The sequence below is a fragment of the Rhincodon typus genome, chromosome 33 (assembly GCF_021869965.1).
Source record: "Rhincodon typus isolate 14 chromosome 33, sRhiTyp1.1, whole genome shotgun sequence".
Lineage (NCBI taxonomy): Eukaryota > Metazoa > Chordata > Chondrichthyes > Orectolobiformes > Rhincodontidae > Rhincodon > Rhincodon typus.
In genome coordinates, this window is record NC_063364.1 from 8,924,574 (window position 1) to 8,945,788 (window position 21,215).

A 21,215-nucleotide genomic window follows, 5' to 3' on the forward strand; every position below is an offset into this window, starting at 1 on the left:
GAAGGGTGTCGGGCGGAAACGTCAGCCGTTTTGCTCCTATGATGCTGCTTAGCCGCCTGTGTTCATCCAGCTCTGCACCTTGTTGTGTCAATAAAAAGTGGAATGCTGTTTATGTAAAGCAAATAGTGGAACAGAGGTAATAGGGAATTTCGGGAGTCTGAACTCTCACCACGTTGCACACTTGCTGTCCATAATGACATGTATCATTAGAAAATGGCATATTAATGACACCTGGCCCAATAAAGTCCAAGTTAGTTTTTGTATTTGAAATGGACTGAATATTCACATCAGAATTATCAAGCAAGGTTAGAATTTGCAGCTAATGCATTTCAGGCATTAACAAATTGTATAAATGACAGTTATAGCTGTGTTGCAGAACATCAGTTATTTGTTCTTCTGAAGTTTGACTTACAGTAGAAATTGATGTTTCAGAAATGAAGATGATCTTTAACCCTTCTAATCATTACTTCCATCATTTCATGCTTCCATTACTATTAAACAGGTGCAGCTTTTGCTTCTGAATCCTTACTTGCCTTAGCTGGCCGATAGCACTGGCTATGTTTTAATCCATTTTCCCTGTTTTTCTGTCAGCTGACTGCCCGCAGCTTCCCTCAGTTTAACTTTGAATGCTACAAGGGTTTAAGGAAGCTGAACTTGTTTGTTTGAACTGTTTGAGCATTCTGCTTGTCTCAGTTCATCTGCTGGACCTACGATTTTACAGTTCCCTGCAGCTAGTTCCCACAAGGCAAGTTTAGGACAGAGTGAGCAGGTAGGCAAACATAAGCCTTTCCTTTGGTGATTTGATCTTGATTTTTCAGTCAAGTTTGCATGCTTCGTGCATACTTGAGTTTCTTAATGAGAAAAACAAAGACTTTGAAGTTCTTAGACAACTTGGATTACAGGAACACTGCTCAGATTGCTTCACATTTCAAATGCGTGCCAGATTCATAGTCCTTTGACAATAAAGCCTGTATTTTTCCATGGATGTGAAGCAAGTTCTGAATCCTGGCGAGAGTGTTGGTTCGCTTGGTGAATGCAGTTATAGCTAGGTCCGTGGCACCGCAGCTGGCTCAGCCATGCAAGGAGACGGGAGAAAGAGTGGAAAAGCAGTAGTGACAAGGAATTCAATAGTTTGGGGAACAAATAGACAATCTTATGGCCACAGACATGAATCCAGGATGATGGTGTTGCCTTCCTAGTGCCGAGATCAAAGATGCCAATAAGAACCTGTGCAGCTATCAGAGGGAAAGGTGAGCCAACTGACCTTCTCCATTTCAGGATCAACCACATGGGTAAAAAGAGAAACAGGATCTCAAAGGCAGTAATGTCTGGATTACTCCTGATACCATGTGCAAGTGAGTGAAGAAATAGGGGAATACAGTAGATCAACATGTGTCTAAACAGATGGTAGGATGTGATTTTAATGAATTTCTGGGACACAAGGAATTGTACAGGGCAAAGGGGTGGTGCTGGGTCCAATTGCCTGATGTCGTGAATTGCTCATAGCTCTGGGGAAGATGTAAGTTAACTTGGCAGGGGTGTGGGAACAGCAAGGTAATGTTAAAGGAGAAAACCAAGTAGTACAGAGAATTTGGAAAGAAGATCACACTCATCAGAAATAGTAATGTATGAGATGGAGTCACAGTAAGAAGGAAGGTAATAAAGTCTAGAACAGGATTACTCTGCATGTGTGAATGTACTGAGTATGCTTGATAAATATTCCGGCGTACACACTGTGTGGGAAAGATGGGGTGGGGGATGGTGGTGGAATTTATGAAGGAAACATTACAGTGCTGGAGCGAATGTTCCTGAGGGATCAAGGACAGCTTTGAGCTCAAAAAAACAATAAATGGGTCATTTCAATACTGAATGTGTTAGTGAGAGATGTAGAGGAACAAATATGCAAGGAAATTGCAGAGAATTACAGGAATGGTAAAGTAGTTACATTTGAGGACTTCGGTTATCCTAATATGGACTGGGGCAGTAGGACAAGCTGTCCTTGCTTTTAAGTCAGGGTTGCGTTCATGAAAATAGTGCAACTAAATGGGCAAAAAAAATTCAGAAGTTAGGTTCTGTAGGGCTTCCTTAGTAGAGGGAAAAAAAATTAAATCAAAGTTAAAATACTTTAAATGACTACATTCCTACATTGGTGAATAAAATAACTGTTTAAAAACAGAATAAATATTACTGTATTGAAGAGAAATGTAGCATTTGATGTACTGTACCTCCTGTAGTGACCCTCCAATTGTAGGCCCAAGACCACATTGTCTAGGCTCTGCCAGAGGTCTTCTCTGGACTGAGTAGTGGGCCACCTGCTGAGGCCCTTGCTTGTTCCTGGCTACACCGTGACTGCTGCCTGATGGTGTCCTTTTGGGGGTCATGGTGCCCCTTCTTGCTGGCTGCTGTTGTTGCCTTCAGAGCCCACCCATGCAATGTGTCAAGATAGCTTTCAATGGCTTTCCTGCTTTGCTGTCCTGGCTGGGAGCTGAAATCTGACGTAGAGGTCCTTTTCCATTTCAGAAGGCGTCTGATAAAGTGTCATGATAGGCATCTGAGTGAAGTTAGAGTTCTTGGAATCGAAGGGCCATACCGGGTATAAAATTGAAGAAGAGGCAGAACAAAGGTGAATATACATGGTACTTGGAGTGTAGGATGGTTTATTGCAGGATTCCCTGGGTTTGGTGTTAGAAATCCTGCATTTCTTGATTATAAATTAATGAACTACTTACAAAATGAATGCCCTTTATCCTGAAACTCGTCAAGCATCTTCATTTTTCGACGATGCTTCGCAGGAGACGGTAGTGTTTGAAAATCCATCTTATTCAATGACTTATTTGTAGTGTAACAGAGATCTGTGAACTTGTTAATTTAGGTAGTTTTGTGTTGAGACAGAAAACTTGAATATTTACCCATCTGCTCCTTGTGCAGCTGTGGCTCACATGTCTGAACATGTTGAGTTCTGCAAGTACTTGCCCTTAACAAGGTTTATAAGGATGCTGCAAATGTGCATAACTATGCTTGACTGGGAGTGTCATATCACTTGGAATAGAACCTCAACTGATGTAGTGGTGATGCTATTTCTAGAGGGGTCTCTTTTCCTGTGATAGCATCATTTTTGAAACCGTCCACTATCCCAACAGAGAGATGCTTTTCTTCAGTTTATTTTTCTGGGTCATGTTAATTTACAATTAGTGTCTGTACACACTTTTTTTTTCTGGAGTTATGTCAACGTGTCAGAGTTTACCACTTATGCAGGAGTCTCCATGATCCTACTTCATAGCTACCTGGCTGACTATACCTCTTCTTTGACCCTCAGCTCCCACCTATGGATCCAGTAGCCCTGGACACACCGTCATATCTGTCAGTTTGCAAGCCAAGCCGTGAGGCTAACACGCAAGCTAATATCCACTAAGAGATTTGCCTCTCTAACTGCTTTTATTTTACAAGTGCACAAAATAAAGATGATTTTGGAGCTGGTTTTTCCATACTTGTCAACATAGCTGTGTGGACAGCTACAAACATCACAGGCACAGAAGGTGCTGCAAATCATCCACTGCTATTGACCATATCTGTACTCCTCTTGACTTGTCAAGCCATTGGGAACAGATGTGTAAAGCGTGGAGAGTAGGGCTAGCCAAGCACAACTAATCTTCACTGTAGCACCACAAGAGCCGGAGTTTTTTGCGTGCGTACTTTGCTGACTCCCTCACAGTCATCCTCTTGTATCCTATATTACAACACCTGGTCAGAATCCCAATGTACTGTGAGCATTTTTAGCTTGTAATTCCAAAATGTGTTTTTTTTTTAAAGTGGACTGATACAGGCAAAAGTTGCTGTGTAGAGGGAGGAAGAATATAATACCTTAATCATACTGGACTGTGATTGCTTGTAGTTCTAAAGATAATGAGGGGCTGGCAACCCCCTGCTCAACAGCAAAACCCCCCCCATCATAAATAGTGTCTGTTTTTTTCCCCTTTTTTTGATGAATGTACAAGGATAGGGATTTAAAAAACCTGTTTCGAATCTCCCAGAATGGACTAGTTGGACTAACCAGTATCCTGTAGTGGGCTGTGAAGGTCATAGTTGAAGAACTTTTGTTACCAGTTAGGACCTTGTCCATCTCCAAGCATGGAAACCGATTTTAAAAGGAAGCTCTCTCGCCCTTAATTCTAAAATTCAATGACAGTCGAAAGACACCAGAACTACCAGATCTCAACTAATCTGCAAAACTGTGGTTCGTGAAACTGACTGTTTACTACCAATGTCAATGCTACCAGTAGTGTGCACTTCTACAGCCACAGTGTTCAACTATCTGCTCTCTATGAACAAATCAGAAACTCAAGATTTTTTTAAAAATCTTTTTGGATTTGCTTCTTATTTCTAACCAGTGTGTGTTCTATATAATTGTATACTTTATTCTGTTTAGTCATTATTAAATTCATTATTTTGTTAATTATTGAAGAAGAAGAAGAAAGCCTGGTTAAATTGGCTCCCCTTAAAACGAGTTCATTTGCATCTGAGGGCTAGGTGCCCACAAGGGAAGCAATTCTTTTTAAATAAACCTTGTTGCAGCCAGCCAAGGGCAGTGAGTGAATAAAGAAGGGGAACCAGTTCATTTCTCCTCACCTGAGAGCTTAAGAATTTGGGCTATCCTGTCGGAAACTGTAACAATTGGGATACCCCACCCAGGTTCTTGTTCTGATACCTAAAATGTACTCCTTTAGTATTCATCCACAAACTATAATATAGTTTGAGTGAGACAACAATGAAGAAGCAGGAACTTTGCTTAACTTTTGGAAGATGTGGACTCTATAGAATAAAGACAATAACTCCTAACGCCAGTGCAGAATTACTATTAAGTCTGGCATCACAAAAAGTCTAGATGCTCTCCCCAGGGTCATAAATAATCATCTAAGGACTCTACTGTTACTTCTCATGAACAACAAGTATGCAACAATCTGCCCAATATACAAAATGCCCAACAAGGATGAGTTCTGTAAATAATTAATACCAGCATTTATGAGGATCGGTAAGTATTACAAATACGCCTTAGGAGGACAATCTCATTGTGATGGTGACTTAAACAATGCAAAGGTAGGAACTGAAAAGCAGACTTGAATGGCAACATGGGGAATCACTGTGTGAATAAATGCAACAGCAATTACATGCTTCTGGGTCTTTGAATCCACTGGAATATGTCAATCACTACAATATCTTTCAACAATAGGCAAAGTACAAAAACACTTGGGTGTACCTGCAATCCAAACACTTGCACCAGGTTGGCTTTTACACCCTGGCAGAACAGTAAAAAGATATTATGATCACCAGGGCCACACTCTGAAATGAAATTTGTTATTTCACCACAAGGATGACCAATATGCACCAAACACACAAGAAATTTGATATACAGAAACTGGCATCGCAGGGAGTGGTGAATAGTTCTGGCTTGGATCTGAGAAACAGCTATGTGTTTTCTAAAGGAAGCTCAATGATATTGAAGTAGCATGGTTAATATCCAAATAATGGTTCTGGAAGCTACCAGTGCTGTCCTGGAAACACGCAAGAAAACACTGAGATTAGATCAATTTGAAACCGTTGATCAAATTAAGGAACAGAATTAAGGAGAAAAATATGGCATGACTGGAAAACAAAGACACAGCTGCTGCCTGTTAAGTCACTCCAGGTGAAGAACAGGGACTTGTGCCAAAGCAGTTTAGGATACAAGACACGCAGTGGATCAAACAGGTTATAGATCTTCAAGTCTATGCTGATCACTGTTTTACAAAAATGCCATGTGTCATTGCTAAAGGCTGTGTATGATCCTACTTGAAATGGCTACCCTCCTGTTCTTGGTGCTGATGGGGAAATCTCTCCTGATGGAGAACATTGTAGGGATGTACTTAATCATCATCCACTGTGAATTGGTTAGCTGTAGACCAGCTTTTAGACTGGCCCACATGTGAAAACCTGGACAGAGAAAATCAGTTATGGAGAAATGATGAAACTACAAGATCCTCACCATGAAGGAAAGTCCCAGCCTCCGACAGGATCCCTGAAGAAATTTACTATTTTGGTGTACCCAGCTAAACGACTTCTTGTGTTTATAGAATCAACAAATAGTTGCTCAGGAGCTTAGGTGTACCACTGTTGTTCAGTTGTACAAAGGGAAAAGACATAGCTGTGTATGACCAGCTGCACATTCTCACAGCTTGTAATAGCTGGTAAGATTAGAGTAAAAAGTTCTACTCAACAGACTGGTCAACTACGTAGCGTAACATCTACTGCCAGAAAATCTAACTGGGTTCAGGAGAGGGACAGTCATTGCAACATGACTTCATTCTTTGGCAAATACAAGAGAAATACCACAAAAAGATGGAACTTTTACTATGTCTTTGATTGGGTGGATGAAGGCCTTTTGACAGAGTAAATTAGGCCTTGTGAAAATTCTCGTACAAATCTGGATGTCCTGAGGGAGCTATGAATCTGATACAACAGTTTCACAATAAAATGACAGCCGGATTCTCTGGTTAAAGTGAATACACTGACCTGCTTGCCGAGCCGGTGTGTTTGATTGCAGACGTTTCGTCACCTTACCAGGTAACATTGTCAGTGTGCCTCCAGTGAAGGGTTGGTGTTTAGTGGTTTGTATATGGGGTCCAGTTCAAAGTGTTTGTTGATGGAGTTCCGGTTGGAATGCCAGGCCTTCAGAAATTCTCTGGCATGTCTCTGTTCGGCTTGTGCTATTATGGATGTGTTGTCCCAGTCAAATTTGTCTCCTTTTTTTTGTCGGCTAGAACAAATACCAACTAGCCACCAAGATAGACAAACCACTGAAACAGAGCCGGAAGTGATGCCAGCCACCCCAGCAAACCGAGGCATATAAATAACAAGCGGGACAGAATACCAGCTCAGTGAGCAAGTCTTCAACCTCAACCACAACCTGAGCTACAAATCTTCTTTAAAAACTTTGAATACACTGACCATTTTGCTATGTGAATCAGTGATATGTCATGGCCCCTGTATTCTTCAGCATGCTCATTGCAGTCAAACTTTCTGGGACATTTCATGGAGACTTTGAAATATGCATCCAATTCCGAACAGATGACGATCTCTTCAACCTGAGACAATTGCATTCCTCAAACAAGATAATGTAGGAATTTCTCTTTGCCGATAACTCTGTCCTTGTCTCATGCAGTGAGCAGGATCTATGAAGGATCTTGGACTGTTCTTCAAACGTGGCTCATGGTCGTGGGCTCACCATCAGTGTAAGGAAGGCAAAGATACTCCACCAGTCACTATCAAATTCTGACTATGCCCTGCCTCCCGTGCCTATCAGTGACAACGCTGAAGCCTGGAAGTAACTCCAGCTATCTCAAAAGTACAATCTCCAGAAATATCTTTTGACACAAAATAGCAAATAGAATTGACACAGCATGCACAGAATTTTCTCATTTGTGCATGGTACTGTGGAAGAAACAAAACTTGAAAAAAGCCTGTTATGTTCCAAGCTATGATAATACAGACTGTGCTGTATGCCAAAGAGACATGGATGCTAGCCCTGTATTAAATACATGAGGTTAGACATGAGATGCATTCAGAACATAATGGGCATTAAATGGGGTGAAAGAGTGCACCAAGGAGCAGAAGTGTCCAGAACTGACACACTCATCAGAGCCCAGCCCAGAAGGCTTGGGCATTTTGTAGGTATGACTGACAAAATCTCTAAAACAGTCATGTATTCATAGCTCAAGCTCAAATACAACATGTGAGTTAGGCCAAGATGAAGGATTTAGGACTCCTTGAAGGCAACCCTCGGGAACTGTGGCATGTCCACCACAGACTGGAAGAAAAGTAGTCAAGGAAGAACTACGTGGGGAGTAATCTCAAGTAGTGGTGTTCCTTCCATACAGGCGACGAAGTACAAAAGACAAGTGAGAGACTAGGCAGTACCACTGAGTCAAAATCTTAGAACTTTTTCCCTAATGGCTTTGTGGGTGTATGTACACCAAATACACTATGTAATTTATTTACTCTTCATGTCTCTGAAGAAAATAAAGATCCCTCTGATAGTGGCTAAGATCAGGTAGCTGAACACAAGCAGGGAACCTGGGACCTCCCTGATCTGTGTGGCTCAGCTGTTCACAAACTTAATCAGCTGAACCTTTGGTGAAGCGACATTTTTTATTTTGACATGAGGCCAAGAATAAAATCACTGTACTTTTTACAGAACTTCAGCAAAAAGCTTAAAAAGGAAGATCAAAGTGTCTCAGAAGCACAGTAATTATTGCAGTCCAAATTGTGGCATCGTGTTTACTTATTAATTTGAATAGGTTTAAAACCCTCTATGATGGAATTATAATTCATTTAATCTGTTTAACAAAAAGCCCATGGGTGTACTTTCAGAAGCTATTTAAAGAAAAGGTCTGTCTAGGGAATTATGCTGATAACAGCAACCAGTCATGCAAGTCGGTCGCCCGGAGGTGTGATACTGTACCTGACATGCAGAAACAGAACAGAGCACATGCTGTAACAACAAGAACAAAGGTACTCAAGTTCTTGTGCCTTCAATAAAGGACTGAAAAGCATTTTATAATATTGCCACTAAAATGCCAATCCAACTCTTTTTAAACAAAAAAAACTGCTTTTATGTTTCCAGTCAGCTCATTGTTCAAACATTTTCAGTAAATTGAAGTCACTGTTATCCCTTGGGCTTGCAAGATCCTGATTTTTAACATAGACTTAAAATTCCTTGCAAGTTAGAGAGCATAATCTTTTAGAAAATGGATGTGTTTCATATATGTAGAAAACGAATGTGTTTGCAATTTGTGAATATTTATAATGTAGTAGTTTGATGCAGATGTGAAAGGTACTTGTGGAATTATCAGTGGAAAATCTTTTGATAGTGCAAAGTATTGCATTGTGTGGGTTGTGAAAATCCCTTGTATGTTACCATGGACAATGTTGAACAGTCAAGTGTCTGTACCTTGGAGGCAGTGAAAACAAGGAATGAAGAAGGATTGGCATCAATAGTGAATTCATTTGAGTACTCTTTCTCTGGACAAACGTTCTAATATATACACTTCAGCCCCCGACTACACAATTTCTTTGCCTCCAGGAGGCACTATGCTAAGATGGGCTTTTCAAACAAAGAAAACACTTTGGTACATTGCTCACGTGGCCACTCTGTATGTGTGTAAACCTAAAACAACAACCAGGTTGTTAGTCTTTATCTAATGTGGGGGCTTGTTAACGTTTGTGTAAATTGCTTTCTGTGTGTGTATGTGGGGTTGGGCGGATAGGTTGGGGATTAGGGGGAGTGTCAGTTAGCTCAATTGGCCAGATGACTGATTTGCAATGTACATAAGAGCTAGGAGCAGGAGTAGGCTGTCCGGCCCTTCGAGCCTGCTCCGCCATTCAGTAAGATCATGGCTGATCTTTTCGTGGACTCGGATCCACTTACCCGCGTTCTCACCGTATCCCTTAATTCCTTTATTGTTCAAAAAAAATCTACCTTTATCTTTAAAAACGTTTACTGAAGTAGTGTCAACTACTCCACTGGGCAAGGAATTCCATAGATTAACAACCCTCTGGGTGAAGAAGTTCCTTCTCAATTCAGTCCTAAATCTGCTCCCTCTAGTCTTGAGGCTGTGCCCTCTTGTCCTAGCTTCACCTGCCAGTGGAAACGTCCTCTCTACTTCTATCTTATCTATTCCCTTCATAATTTTTTTTGTTTCTATAAGATCCCCCCTCAATCTTGTGAATTCCAATGAATATAATCCCAATCTACTCAGTCTCTCCTCATAAGCCAACCCCCTCAACTCCGGAATCAACCTAGTGAACCTCCTTTGCACCCCCTCCAGTGCCAGTACATCCTTTCTCAAGTAAGGAGACCAAAACTGCACACAGTACTCCAGGTGTGGCCTCACCAGCACCTTGTACAGCTGCAACATAACCTCTCTGCTTTTTATTTCAATCCCTTTAGCAATGAAGGACAAAATTCCATTTGCCTTCCTAATTACTTGTTGTACCTGCAAACCTACCTTCTGTGATTCATGCACAAGGACACCCAGGTCCCTCTGCATAGCAGAATGCTGCAACTTTATACCATTCAAATGTAGAGTGACACCACTCATTAGTGTGGGCTCACTTCCACACCAGCTGAGGTTACCACAAAGGTCTCACTTTCTTCACCTCTTTGCTTGTCTAAGGCATGGTGTCCCTCAAGTTAAAGCATGCCTGTTGTCTCTCGTTCTCCTGTATAATATATATATGGAACTGTGGCTGTTTCTTCTCTTCCTGTGGACACAGCGAAGACGCTGAGGCACCCAGTTATTGCTTCCGCAGATAGCAGCTAACACCCAACAGAGCAATCCTGCTCATTAATGTCAACTGGAAACTTCAAGCAGCCAGTCAGCAAGAAATTAATTTTTAAAATTTGCTGAACTGACGACCCAGTGCTCGCTGCTACTTTCAAATGCTTTCAGAGCCACAGCCTGCCCTACCTAGTGACTGACTTCAGCTCTGCACCCCTACTTGCACCTTTCTCTTCTGACACTGATCTGTTTGTTTCTCAGTAGCTTCACTCTTCCATTGGTGGCTGTTCTTTCAACCAGCACGATTATGCCCTCTCTCCACCATACTATCTTTTGACTTTGTCACCAACTCTACCTGTCCTTTTTGTACTGTTTGTTTATTTTTTACATCTGACACTTCTGAGAAGTCCTATGCATTTAAGTTCTGTGTACTTTAATCTATTATTTTTAAAAAATTGTTTGAAATTCTCAGCTGGTCTGACTGCATCTGTTGAGTGACCTGCAATATTAACTCTTCCCCTCCTCAAGTGCTGCCAGACCTTCTAAGTATTTCCAGGACTTCCCCCTGTTATTTCAGATTTCAAACATCAATAGTATTTTGACTAGGAGATAGTAAGGATTCCAGATGCTGGAAGCCAGAATTGATAAACATGGAGCTGGCCAAAGATAGCAGGTCAGATAGCATCAGAGGAGCAGGAAAGCCAATGTTTCGGGTCTCTTAATTGGCTTTAGAATAGAATCATAGAATCCCTACAGTGTGGAAACAGGCCCCTCGGCCCAACAAGTCCACACCGAACCTCAGAGCGTCCCACCCAGACCCATCCCCCTGTAATCCACCTAATCTACACCCCCCTGAACACTACGGGCAATTTAGCGTGGCCAATCCACCTAACCTGCACATCTTTGGACTGTGGGAGGAAACTGGAGCACCCGGAGGAAACCCACAGAGACACGGTGAGAATGTGCAAACTCCAGTCACCCGAGGCTGGAATTGAACCTAGGTCCCTGGTGCTGTGAGGCAGCAGTGCCAACCACTGTGCTACCGTGCCGCCCCCATACACCCTTGGGCCCTCTAGCCACCTCTTACGGCCCTTTATTCTTCCAACTCATACCAGTTTACTCATCCTCATGGCCATTAAAGAGCCTCTATGTCAAATTAGTAAAAAAGTGTATGCCATCGCATGCTCCTCATCGACATTTACTCTTACAACAGCCAGCCAACTCACCTAGTATCCATCATAATCAAACCTCAAAAACCAGGTTGAGATACAGTCATAGAGATGTACAACATGGAAACAGATCCTCGTGTCCAATTCGTCATGCTTGTCAGATATCCTAAATTAATCTAGTCCCATTTATCAGCATTTGGCCCATGTCACATTTATCTAAATTAAATTCCATCTGCCAGTCCTTGGCCCAAAGGCCCATCTGGTCTAGGTCTCTTCGTACTCTGAGATAACCTTTTTCACCAAATACTACAACACCTATTTTTGTGTCATCTGCAAACTTACTAGCCATACATCCTATATTCACATCCAAATCATTTATATAAATTACGCAAAGCAGAGGACCCAGCTCTGATCCTTGAGGTGCCCCACTGATCACATGCCTCCAATCCAAAAATCAACCCTCCATCACCCTCTGTCTCCTACCTTCAAGCCAATTTTGTATCAAGCTAGAAGTTGTCAATATTTAGTAACCACGTCGTGTGCATTGAGCAGTTAATTTGTGATGTTCAGTGTAGGAGAAAATAGATTTGGCATTAAGTACTTTTCCAGTTTATATTGACATGAAATTAGTCCCCTAGGGTAGGTCTAGTTATATAGGACTTACTTGGATCTTCTGATTGAGCATGAATGTCTAAATGAAATTGTGCATTTTGTATACATACATATTCTCATGATAAACATGGAACAAAACCTTTAAGCTATTTCTGAAATGAGTTACCAAAATTGGACAGGTAAAATATTCCATTCAGTATTTTTGCATGCTGTTTAAGAAACCATTGTTTTGACGTTTTCAACCTGCAGACTATTAGTTGGAAGCAGTACAATAACTGAAAATTACATCGATATTTTGAGATTTTATCTCTGGGACCATAGAGTAACTTTTTTTGAAAAGGCTGCTTTCTTTCCTATTTACAATTTACTTTAGAAATGCTTAGGTATAAACCCAGATTTGTTTTACAGAGATTAATTCGTTGCTGCTACCAAAGTCATGTCTTGACTCAGATTGTCCGAGTCCATTTAAGAGAATATATGTACAAAGAGCAATTTGCTCCCCTGACTCTGCCTTGCTGGAAATATGTGCACCCGCCATAGAGGTCAGGCTTGTAAAGATTTTGGTTTTAGTTTCAGTAGCAAGATTTGTCTTTCAATTTTCCAAATCAACTAGGACAATTAGATATTTGGATGCAATCAAACAACTTTAAAGGTTCGTGAAGGAAAAAAAAAAGTTACTTGGTTAAACTAACTTGCTATTTATGAAAGGACAGATGGGAAGGAAAAGGTGATGGAGTAGCATTGTTAGCCTGGATGGATTAAGTACAATAGCAAGAAATGATCTTGGATCAGAAAATGTAGAATCCATATGGATGGAGGTAAGAAATAAAAAGGGGCTACTGGTAGGAGCAGCTTGTAAGCCCCCTATCTGTAGCTATTTGGTTGGATTGAGCCATAAATCAGAAGGTAATGAGGACATATTAAAAAGGCAGGACATTATTCTTGTAAGTGGGTTTAATCTTGTAAATTGAGATAAATTGACAGATGTAGCTACGAGGTAGAATTCATAGTATGTTTGGGAAAGTTTCATAGAACAATTTGTTGTGGATCCAAGTAGAGATCAGGCTATTTTAGATTATGGTGTGTAAGGAGGCAGGTTTAATAAATGATGTCAGAGTAAAAGATACCCTAGGAAACGGTGAGTTTGAGAAGAAGAAACTTGAATCCAAAACAACTGTGCTAAGCTTAAGTAAGTAATTATTGAGGACAGATCTGATGAGAGGGGACTGGGAGAGGTGTTTAGCAGCAAAGACAGTTGAAGAAAAATGGCAGACATTTCAGAAAATAGTTTTTGGCTCACAGTAAAAACATATCCCAATGAGAAAGGATTCTCGGAGGGAATAAGCCAGCCATGGTTAACCAGGGAAATATGAGGCTGGCATCAGATCGAAAGAAAATTCATGCACTGTGACAAAGCTTTGTGGTAAGCTAGCAAACCAACAAAAGATGACCAAAAAATAATAGATGGAGAAGATAAACTTTGGGGCCATAATTTTGTTTTCATCATGGAATGTGGCATCACCAGATGGGCCAACTTTTATTGCCTATCCCAGAGGGCACTTGAGTCAACTACATTGCGGTGGGTCTGATGTTACATGTAATCCTAACTGGATAAGGATAGCACAGTTCCTCCCCTGAAGGACATTAGTGAACCGCTAGGGTTTTTACAACAATCAACAGTGGTTGCCATTAGGCTAGCTTTTCTAAATTTCCAGATTTTATTGAAGCACATTTTACCATTTGTCAAGTAGGATTCAAACTCCTGTCCCCAGAACATTATTTTGGGTTTCTGAATTATTTGTCCAGTGACATTACCAATATGCCACTGTCTCCACTGTTGTAAGTCATATTAGCTTCTTCAAATATACAACAGCTAAGTTAGAGGTCAAAACTAATGTGCGACCCTTCGAGAATGAGGCTGGAGAAATGATGTGGAACGAGGAAATGGTAGAGGAGTTGAACAAATACTTTGCATCCATCTTCGTAGTAGAAGATACTAATAGCATTCCAAAATTACTAAATAACATAGGGCAAAACAAGGAGGTGAAAAAAATACAATAATGATCATTAGAAAATAAATGCTCGGGAAATTAATTGGACTGAATAAAAACCGAAGAAACTGCGGATGCTGTAAATCAGGAACAAAACCAGAAGTTGCTGAAAAAGCTCAGCAGGTCTGGCAGCATCTGTGAAGAAAACAGTTAAAGTCAACGTTTCGGGTCCAGTGACCCTTCCTCCGATGATATGGAAGGCGATGGCTTAGTGGTATTAGTGCTGGACAGTTAATCTAGGTCCTCAGATTATGTTCTGGGGACTTGGGTTCGAATCCCGCCATGGCAGATGGTAGAATTTGAATTCAACAAATATTTAGAATTAAGAATCTAACGATGACTGTGAATCCATTGTCAATTGTCGGAAAAACCCATCTGGCTCACTAATTCCTTAGGGGAGGAAACTGCCATCCTTACCTGGCCTGCGCACATGTGACTTCAGACCTGCAGGAATGTGGTTGACTCTTCACAGCCCTCTGGGGTGGGCAATAAATGCTGCCTAGCCAGTGATGCCCTCATTCCATGATGAATAAATGAAGGAGAACTGGTTTCCCAGTTCTGCGGAAGGGTCACCAGACCCAAAACATTAACTCTGTTTTTTTTTCTTCACAGAAGCTACTAGACCCGCTGAGCTTTTCCAGCAACTTCTGTTTGTGTAATGGGACTGAAGACTGTGAAAATCCCCAGGATTTTTTTTTTAATTAATTCATTGGTGGGATCTTGGCATCGCTGGCTGACCAGTATTTATTGGCTGTCCCTAGTTGCCCTTGAGAAGATGATGGTGAGCTGCTTTCTTGAACTGCTGCAGTCCACCTGTTGTGGATTGACCCACAAAGCCATTAAAGAGGGAATTCCAGGATTTTGACCCAGTTACAATGAAGGAATGGTGATATATTTCCAAGTCAGGATGGTGAGTGGCTTGGAGGGGAACTTGCAGGGGGTGGTGTTCGCATATGTCTGCTGTCCTTATCCTTCTAGGGGGAAGTGATCGCAGGTTTGAGGATCTTTTGAATTTCTGCGGTGCATTTTGTAGATAGCAGTGTGTACTGCTGAGCATCAGTGGAGGGTATGGCTGCCTTTGGATATAGTGCGAATCAAGCGCCTGCTTTGTCTTGAATGGTGTCCAGCTTCTTGAGTGTTGGGGATACACTCATCCAGGCAAGTGGTGGGTATTCCATCACACTCCTGACTTGTGCCTTGTAGATGGTGGACAGACTTTGGGGAGTCAGAGGTGTATTACTCGCCTCTATTTCTAGCCTCTGACCTGCTCTTGTAGCCACTGTTTATGTGGTTGAGTTTCTGGTCAATGATAACCCCCAGAATATTGACAGTGGGGGATTCAGTTATGGTAACACCGTTGACTGTCAAGAGGCAGTGGTTAGATTTGTCTCTTATTGGTGATGGTCACAGTCTGGCATTTGTGTGGTGCGAATGTTACTTGTCACTTGTCAGCCCAAACCTGGATATTGTGCAGATCTTGTTGCGTTTGTACATGGACTGTTTCGGTACCTGAGGAGTCGTGAATGGTGCTGAACATTGTGCAATTATGTACGAACGTCCCCACTTCTGATGGAGGAAAGGTCATTGATGAAGCGGCTGAAGATGGTTTGGCCTAGGACAGCTGAGATACTGACGACCAACAACCACATCCATCTTTCTATGTGTCAGGTATGATTCTAACCACTGGAGAGTTTGTCCCCGCATTCCCAATGATTCTGGTTTTGTAAGGGCTCCTCGATGCCACGCTCGGTCGGATGCAGCCTTAATGTCAAGGGCTGTCACTGTTAATTCACCTCTGGAATTCAGCTGTTTTGTCCATGCTTGAACCAAGGCTGTAATGAGGCCAGGAGCTGAGTGGTCTTGGTGGAACCCAAACTGGGCATCACCTGAGCAGGTGTTGCTTGACAGCAATGTTGATGACACCTTCCATCATTTTATTGATAAACAATAAACAGAGTAGACTGATGGAGCAGTAATTGGCTGGGTTGGATTTGTCTTGCTTTTTATATACAGGACATACTTGGGCAATTTTCCACATTATCAGGTAAATGCCAGTGTTAAACTGGAACAGCTTGGCTAGGGGAGTGGCAAGTTCTGGAGCACAAGTCTTCAGTGCTATTGCTGGAATGTTGTTAGGGCCCATAGCCTTTGCAGGATCCATTGTCTCCAACCGTTCAGTCTTATCTTTTGCACTGATGTACTGGGCTCTTCCATCATTAAGGATGGGAATATTTGTGGAGCCTCCTCCTCCAATGAGTTGTTTAATTGTCCACCACCATTCACGACTGGATGTGGCAGGACTTGCAGAGCTTAGATCTGATCTGTTGGTTGTGGGATTGCTTAGCTCTGTCTGTCACTTGCTGCTTTCGCTGTTTGGCGTGCAAGTAGTCCTGTTTGTGGCTTCACCAGGTTGACACCTCATCTTCAGGTATGTCTGGTGCTGCTCCTGGCATGCCCTCCTGCACTCTCGATTGAACCAGGGTTGATCCCCTGGCTTGTTGATAATGGTTGAATGGGGGATATGCCGGTCCATGAGGTTTACAGATTGTGCTGGAGTACAAATCTACTGCTGTTGATGGCCCGCTGCACCTCATGATGCCTAGTCTTGAGTTGCCAGATCTGTTTGAAGTCCGTCCCATTTAGCATGCTGATAGTGCCACGCAACAAGATGGAAGTTATTCTCAATGTGAAGCTGGGATTCGTCCCCACAAAGACTGTGCAGTGGTTGCTCTTACCAATACTGTCAAGGACAGATGCATCTGCAGCTGGCAGATTGATAAGGATGAGGTCAAATATGTCTTTCCCTCTTGATTCCCTCACCACCTGCCACAGACCCACTCTAGCAGCTGAGGGAGGACAGTATGTGGTAATCAGGATGTTTTCCTGCCCATGTTTAATCTGAAGTCCTGAGATTTCATGGGATCCAAGTCAATGTCGAGAACTTCCAGGGCAACTCCCTCACGGCTGTATTTCACTTAGCTGCCACCTGTGCTGGGTCTCTCCTGACATATCCAGGGATGGTGGTGTCTGGGACATAGTCTGTCAGGTATGATTCCATGGTAAGGCTATGTCAGGCTGTTGCTTGACTAGTCTGTGTGAGACAGCTCTCCCAATTTTGGCACTAGCTCCCAAATGTTAGTAAGGAGGAATTTGCAGGGTCAACAGGGCTGTTTCTACTATTGTCTGTTCCGGTACCTAGGATATTAAAAGAAGTAGCTACAGATATAATGGATGCACAGGTCCTAATCTTCCATGAAGTGTTGGAAAAATCTCAAATGATTGAAAGCTCCCAATGTAACGTCTTTATTTAAATAGTTAAGAAGACAGGGAAAAAAGGAGTCTAAATGCCAGTTAGTTTAATATCTGTTATTGGAAAAATGTTAGAGTCTGTTGTAAAGGATGTAATAACAGAGCATTTAGAAATGCATAATATGATCAACCAGAGAGCGCATGGATTCACAAAGGGAAAAATTTTGCCTTTCAAATTTATTGAAAATTTGAGGTAACAACAGCAATGATAAAGGGGAAGTAGCAGATGTAATATATTTGAATTTTCAGAAAATCTTTGAGGCGATATCTGTTAGGCTACTTAAGATAAAAGTCCTTCATGTTGGAGGTGATATAGTTGTATGGATATTATATTGGTTAATTAATAGAAGAGACAGAAATGGGATAAGAGGAATATTTTCAGGATGGCAGCCTCTAACTAGTGGAGTGCCACAGGGATCAGTGCTGGGTTGGGGTTGCACAGTTATTTACAATATGACTAAGTCAAGTCAATGTAAGTCCAAGTTTGCAGATGACACAAAATAGTGGAAATGTAAGTGGTGAGCATGACAAAGGGATATAGACAGGTTAAGCAAGTGGGCAAAAACTTGGTAGATGGAACAGAATGTCAAAGATGTGAGGTTGTGTGTTTTGGTAGGAAGAGTAGAGGTGCTTAATAGTTTTTAAATGGAGAAAGACTGAAAAAAGTTACAACACAGAGGAAGTTGGGAGTTCTCATTAATAAATCATAAAATGCTAGCCTAAGTCAACAGGCAATAGTGAAGCTAAATGGAATGTTGTCCTTTATATCGAAGTGAATGGTGTACAAAAATTAGGGCAGTCTTACTAAAACTATACAAGGTACTTGTCAAATGAGAGCTGGAATGCCGTGAACAAAACTGGGTCCCTCATCTAAGGCAATATGTAGCATTGGAGGCAGTCCAGAGAAGTTTCATTAGGCTGATTCCAGGTATGGAGGGTCTATCTTATGAGGAAAGTTTTTGAATAGGTAGGTCTGTATTCATTGAAGTTTAGAAGAATACGTGAGGACCCTTATTAAAACATACAAGATTTTTAGGGGACATGACAGGTTAGATGTGGAAAGGTTGCTTCCACTTGTGGGGAAAATTAAGGACCAGAAGGCATAATCTTCGAATAAAGGGTCACCCTTTTAAGGCGGAGGTAAGGTGGAATTTCTTGTGGAATTCTTCACTGCAGAGGCTGGATCGTTAAGGATATTCAGGGTCAAGATAGGCAGATTTTTAATCGGTAAGAAAAGCAAGGATTATGGGGAAAAGGCAGAAAAGTTGAGTTGAGGATTACCAGATCAGCCATGATCTCATTGAGTGGTGGAGGAGACTCAATGAGCTGAATGAACTGCTTCAGTTCCTTCATCTTATGGTTTTACAAGTCTCAAATTTACTATCTACTTTTTGAAACAGCTAACAGTTACACGTAAACGTGAGAATAGAAAATGTTGAGAGTCATTAAATGTTGCCAGTAGATTGAGGAACTTCTCAACTTTATCAAGTGCACATAAATCACCATAAAGTGTGGGAAAGGTAGAGTATAGAAAATATCTTGTACCTGAGTAGTTAACTTTTAAAAATTTGGTTAAGTTGTGCAGTATAGATAGAAGCTTGAGTTTCTGAGAGCATGTGACAAATTACATATTCAAAACTTGTGTTGATAACTATTGATGAAAAAGACACAGCATCTTTTGGGTCTAACACTTTTTTTTAAAAAAAAAAAAGTCCCAGTTTGGAACAGTTCTTTGTCTGTTCACTTTAGCCTGAGACCAGGCAAAGGGAAATTCTGGTTTTCTTTGTGAGCATGCCCAATTCCAAATTTTTTTAGGATTTAACTAATACTGTACTTGCGTTTTAATCTTCACAGGGCAAATGAAGGCATAGCATTATGGAAAGTTCACCAAGATCTGTGTAACTGCTACGTGTGCTGAACTGTGTGACATACAATAAATATAGATTGGAATGCAAAATAATCATGTTCATTCAAGTGATTAAAAATAATTGTGCGAAAACATTTAAAATACAAACATTGCGATTTGTGAATCAAAGCTGTTGAAGTTGGCTAATTCTGGTTATGATTTATGAAGACTTGGTTCAAGAGATTCTAGCATGTTAACAGGTGTGTGGAAACATGCCCACCAGAGGGGTATGGAGATTTGAAGACATTTCTGCCCAAAGTTATAATTATGGTAAATCAGTTCAGCTATTTTGCTGATTTAGCTAACCTTGCTTAATAGTTATCAATAACAACAAACAATGAACGAGAACCAAATTGTTTTGTAAAGTGCTTCTGGAACTATGGTCTTGTCATTATGGCACAGAATGTGTACAGAGTAGCTACTTGCTCAGTATTCTGATTTGTTTAGATCATAGTTGCCTCCTTAATTGTGCCATCAAAATTAAGCTGAGGTTAGCAATAACACTCGCATTAACTGTATCTATTATGTGGTGTTTCAGACCAAGTACTACAAGTTTTGTACAGTCTATGTATTTACAGTAACAAGTTTTACCTTACTATATTAGAGATATAGATCTCTGTTCAGAACTCCAGTGAAACCTTCTTTTCTACAGTGCTACAGGCTTAACTGTACAAACGAACCTTAACTGTCGGAACTAACACTAGCCTGACAGTCAGCTTGGTAGTTCCATTATGTTCGGAGTTTCTAGTTTGCCAGCATAACAGTAAAACACTAGAAATTTTTTTGTGTCCATCACACATATCTGTGAACCTTTTGCATAAGCTTATTTAGATTTATTTCTAGAGCAAAAGTGAGAATTTTTGTACATAACCAGTTGTTGTGATGAGGAATAGAGTGCCTGAAAGGTGATATAAACAGTTTCAACAGTAAGTTTCAGAAGGGAATTAAAAAATACTTGAAAGGAAAAAAAATTCCAGAACTATGGGAAAAGGGTATGGGTTTGAGATTGACTAGGTAACATTTTTCGAAGAGCCAGTACATGAATGGTAGGCAGAATGGCTGCCTTTTGTGCAGTACAATTCTACATTTCAAACATTAAGCCATCTTTCAGAATTGAGCAATGGTTTTCCATTTACATATTTATAATTTGTAACTGTAAAGTATGCTGTATTGTTTTACAAAAATTTTATGTCATTGAAGCATGTCTCATTTTCTATAGCAGTACATCAAAATTCCTGCTCCTAAATCAGACTGCCATGATGGTGTGCGATGTTTTTCATTCTACTTGTCAACCGACAGCAAGGACAAGCCGCAAGCAAGTTTTGACTGTATACACCAGTATGTTTCAAGGTAAAAAAAAAAATGCATAGCTGTCAAGGCATGATTTTAAGTGCCACTACTGTGTCAAGCCTGTACATTTTATGTATTGATCTAAGACAAATCACTTGAGTAAGTGCCAATTAACTGAAAATTCCTGTTGGTATTTTGAAAACTTGTTTTATAAAGGATGAAATTTCTTCTAGGTTTGATTTGCAGGCTCACTGTGTTTGTTTTTACTACTTTTATGTTCTTGTTGCTCAGTTTTCGACTGTTTATTGTGTCTTCCTCCTCCATGGCGTTTTCCTCTTTCTTCCCAGTGAAATCTGGAACATGAAGATCTTACACTTTTTATTTTGCCTGTTGTTTTCATGCAGATTTCTGAGGCAAGAAATTATGATTATCATTTTTGTGTCCTCCAAAGTTCATTTGGTCTGTGCTGGGTATCTATAAAGAATGATGTTCCAAATACCTGCACAAATATTAAGCATTTCTTTGGTGGATTCCTCCAGTTTGATTAACTATTATTTGGAGATAA

At 40.9% G+C, this 21,215-nt stretch overlaps 1 protein-coding gene across 8 annotated transcripts in view; it reads left to right on the plus strand.

Annotated features, from left to right (window-relative positions):
• The window catches only part of LOC109921738 (RNA polymerase II elongation factor ELL), an 89,986-nt gene that overhangs the window by 31,623 nt on the left and 37,148 nt on the right, over window positions 1-21,215 (plus strand). For 5 of the 8 annotated variants that reach the window (XM_048615961.1, XM_048615963.1, XM_048615964.1 and 2 more), the window contains exon 3: window positions 20,580-20,710. In XM_048615961.1, coding sequence (XP_048471918.1) covers window positions 20,580-20,710 — 131 coding nt within the window. The remainder of the gene's footprint in view (window positions 1-20,579; window positions 20,711-21,215) is intronic. The other 3 variants (XM_048615962.1, XM_048615965.1, XM_048615968.1) reach the window with 1 other exon arrangement.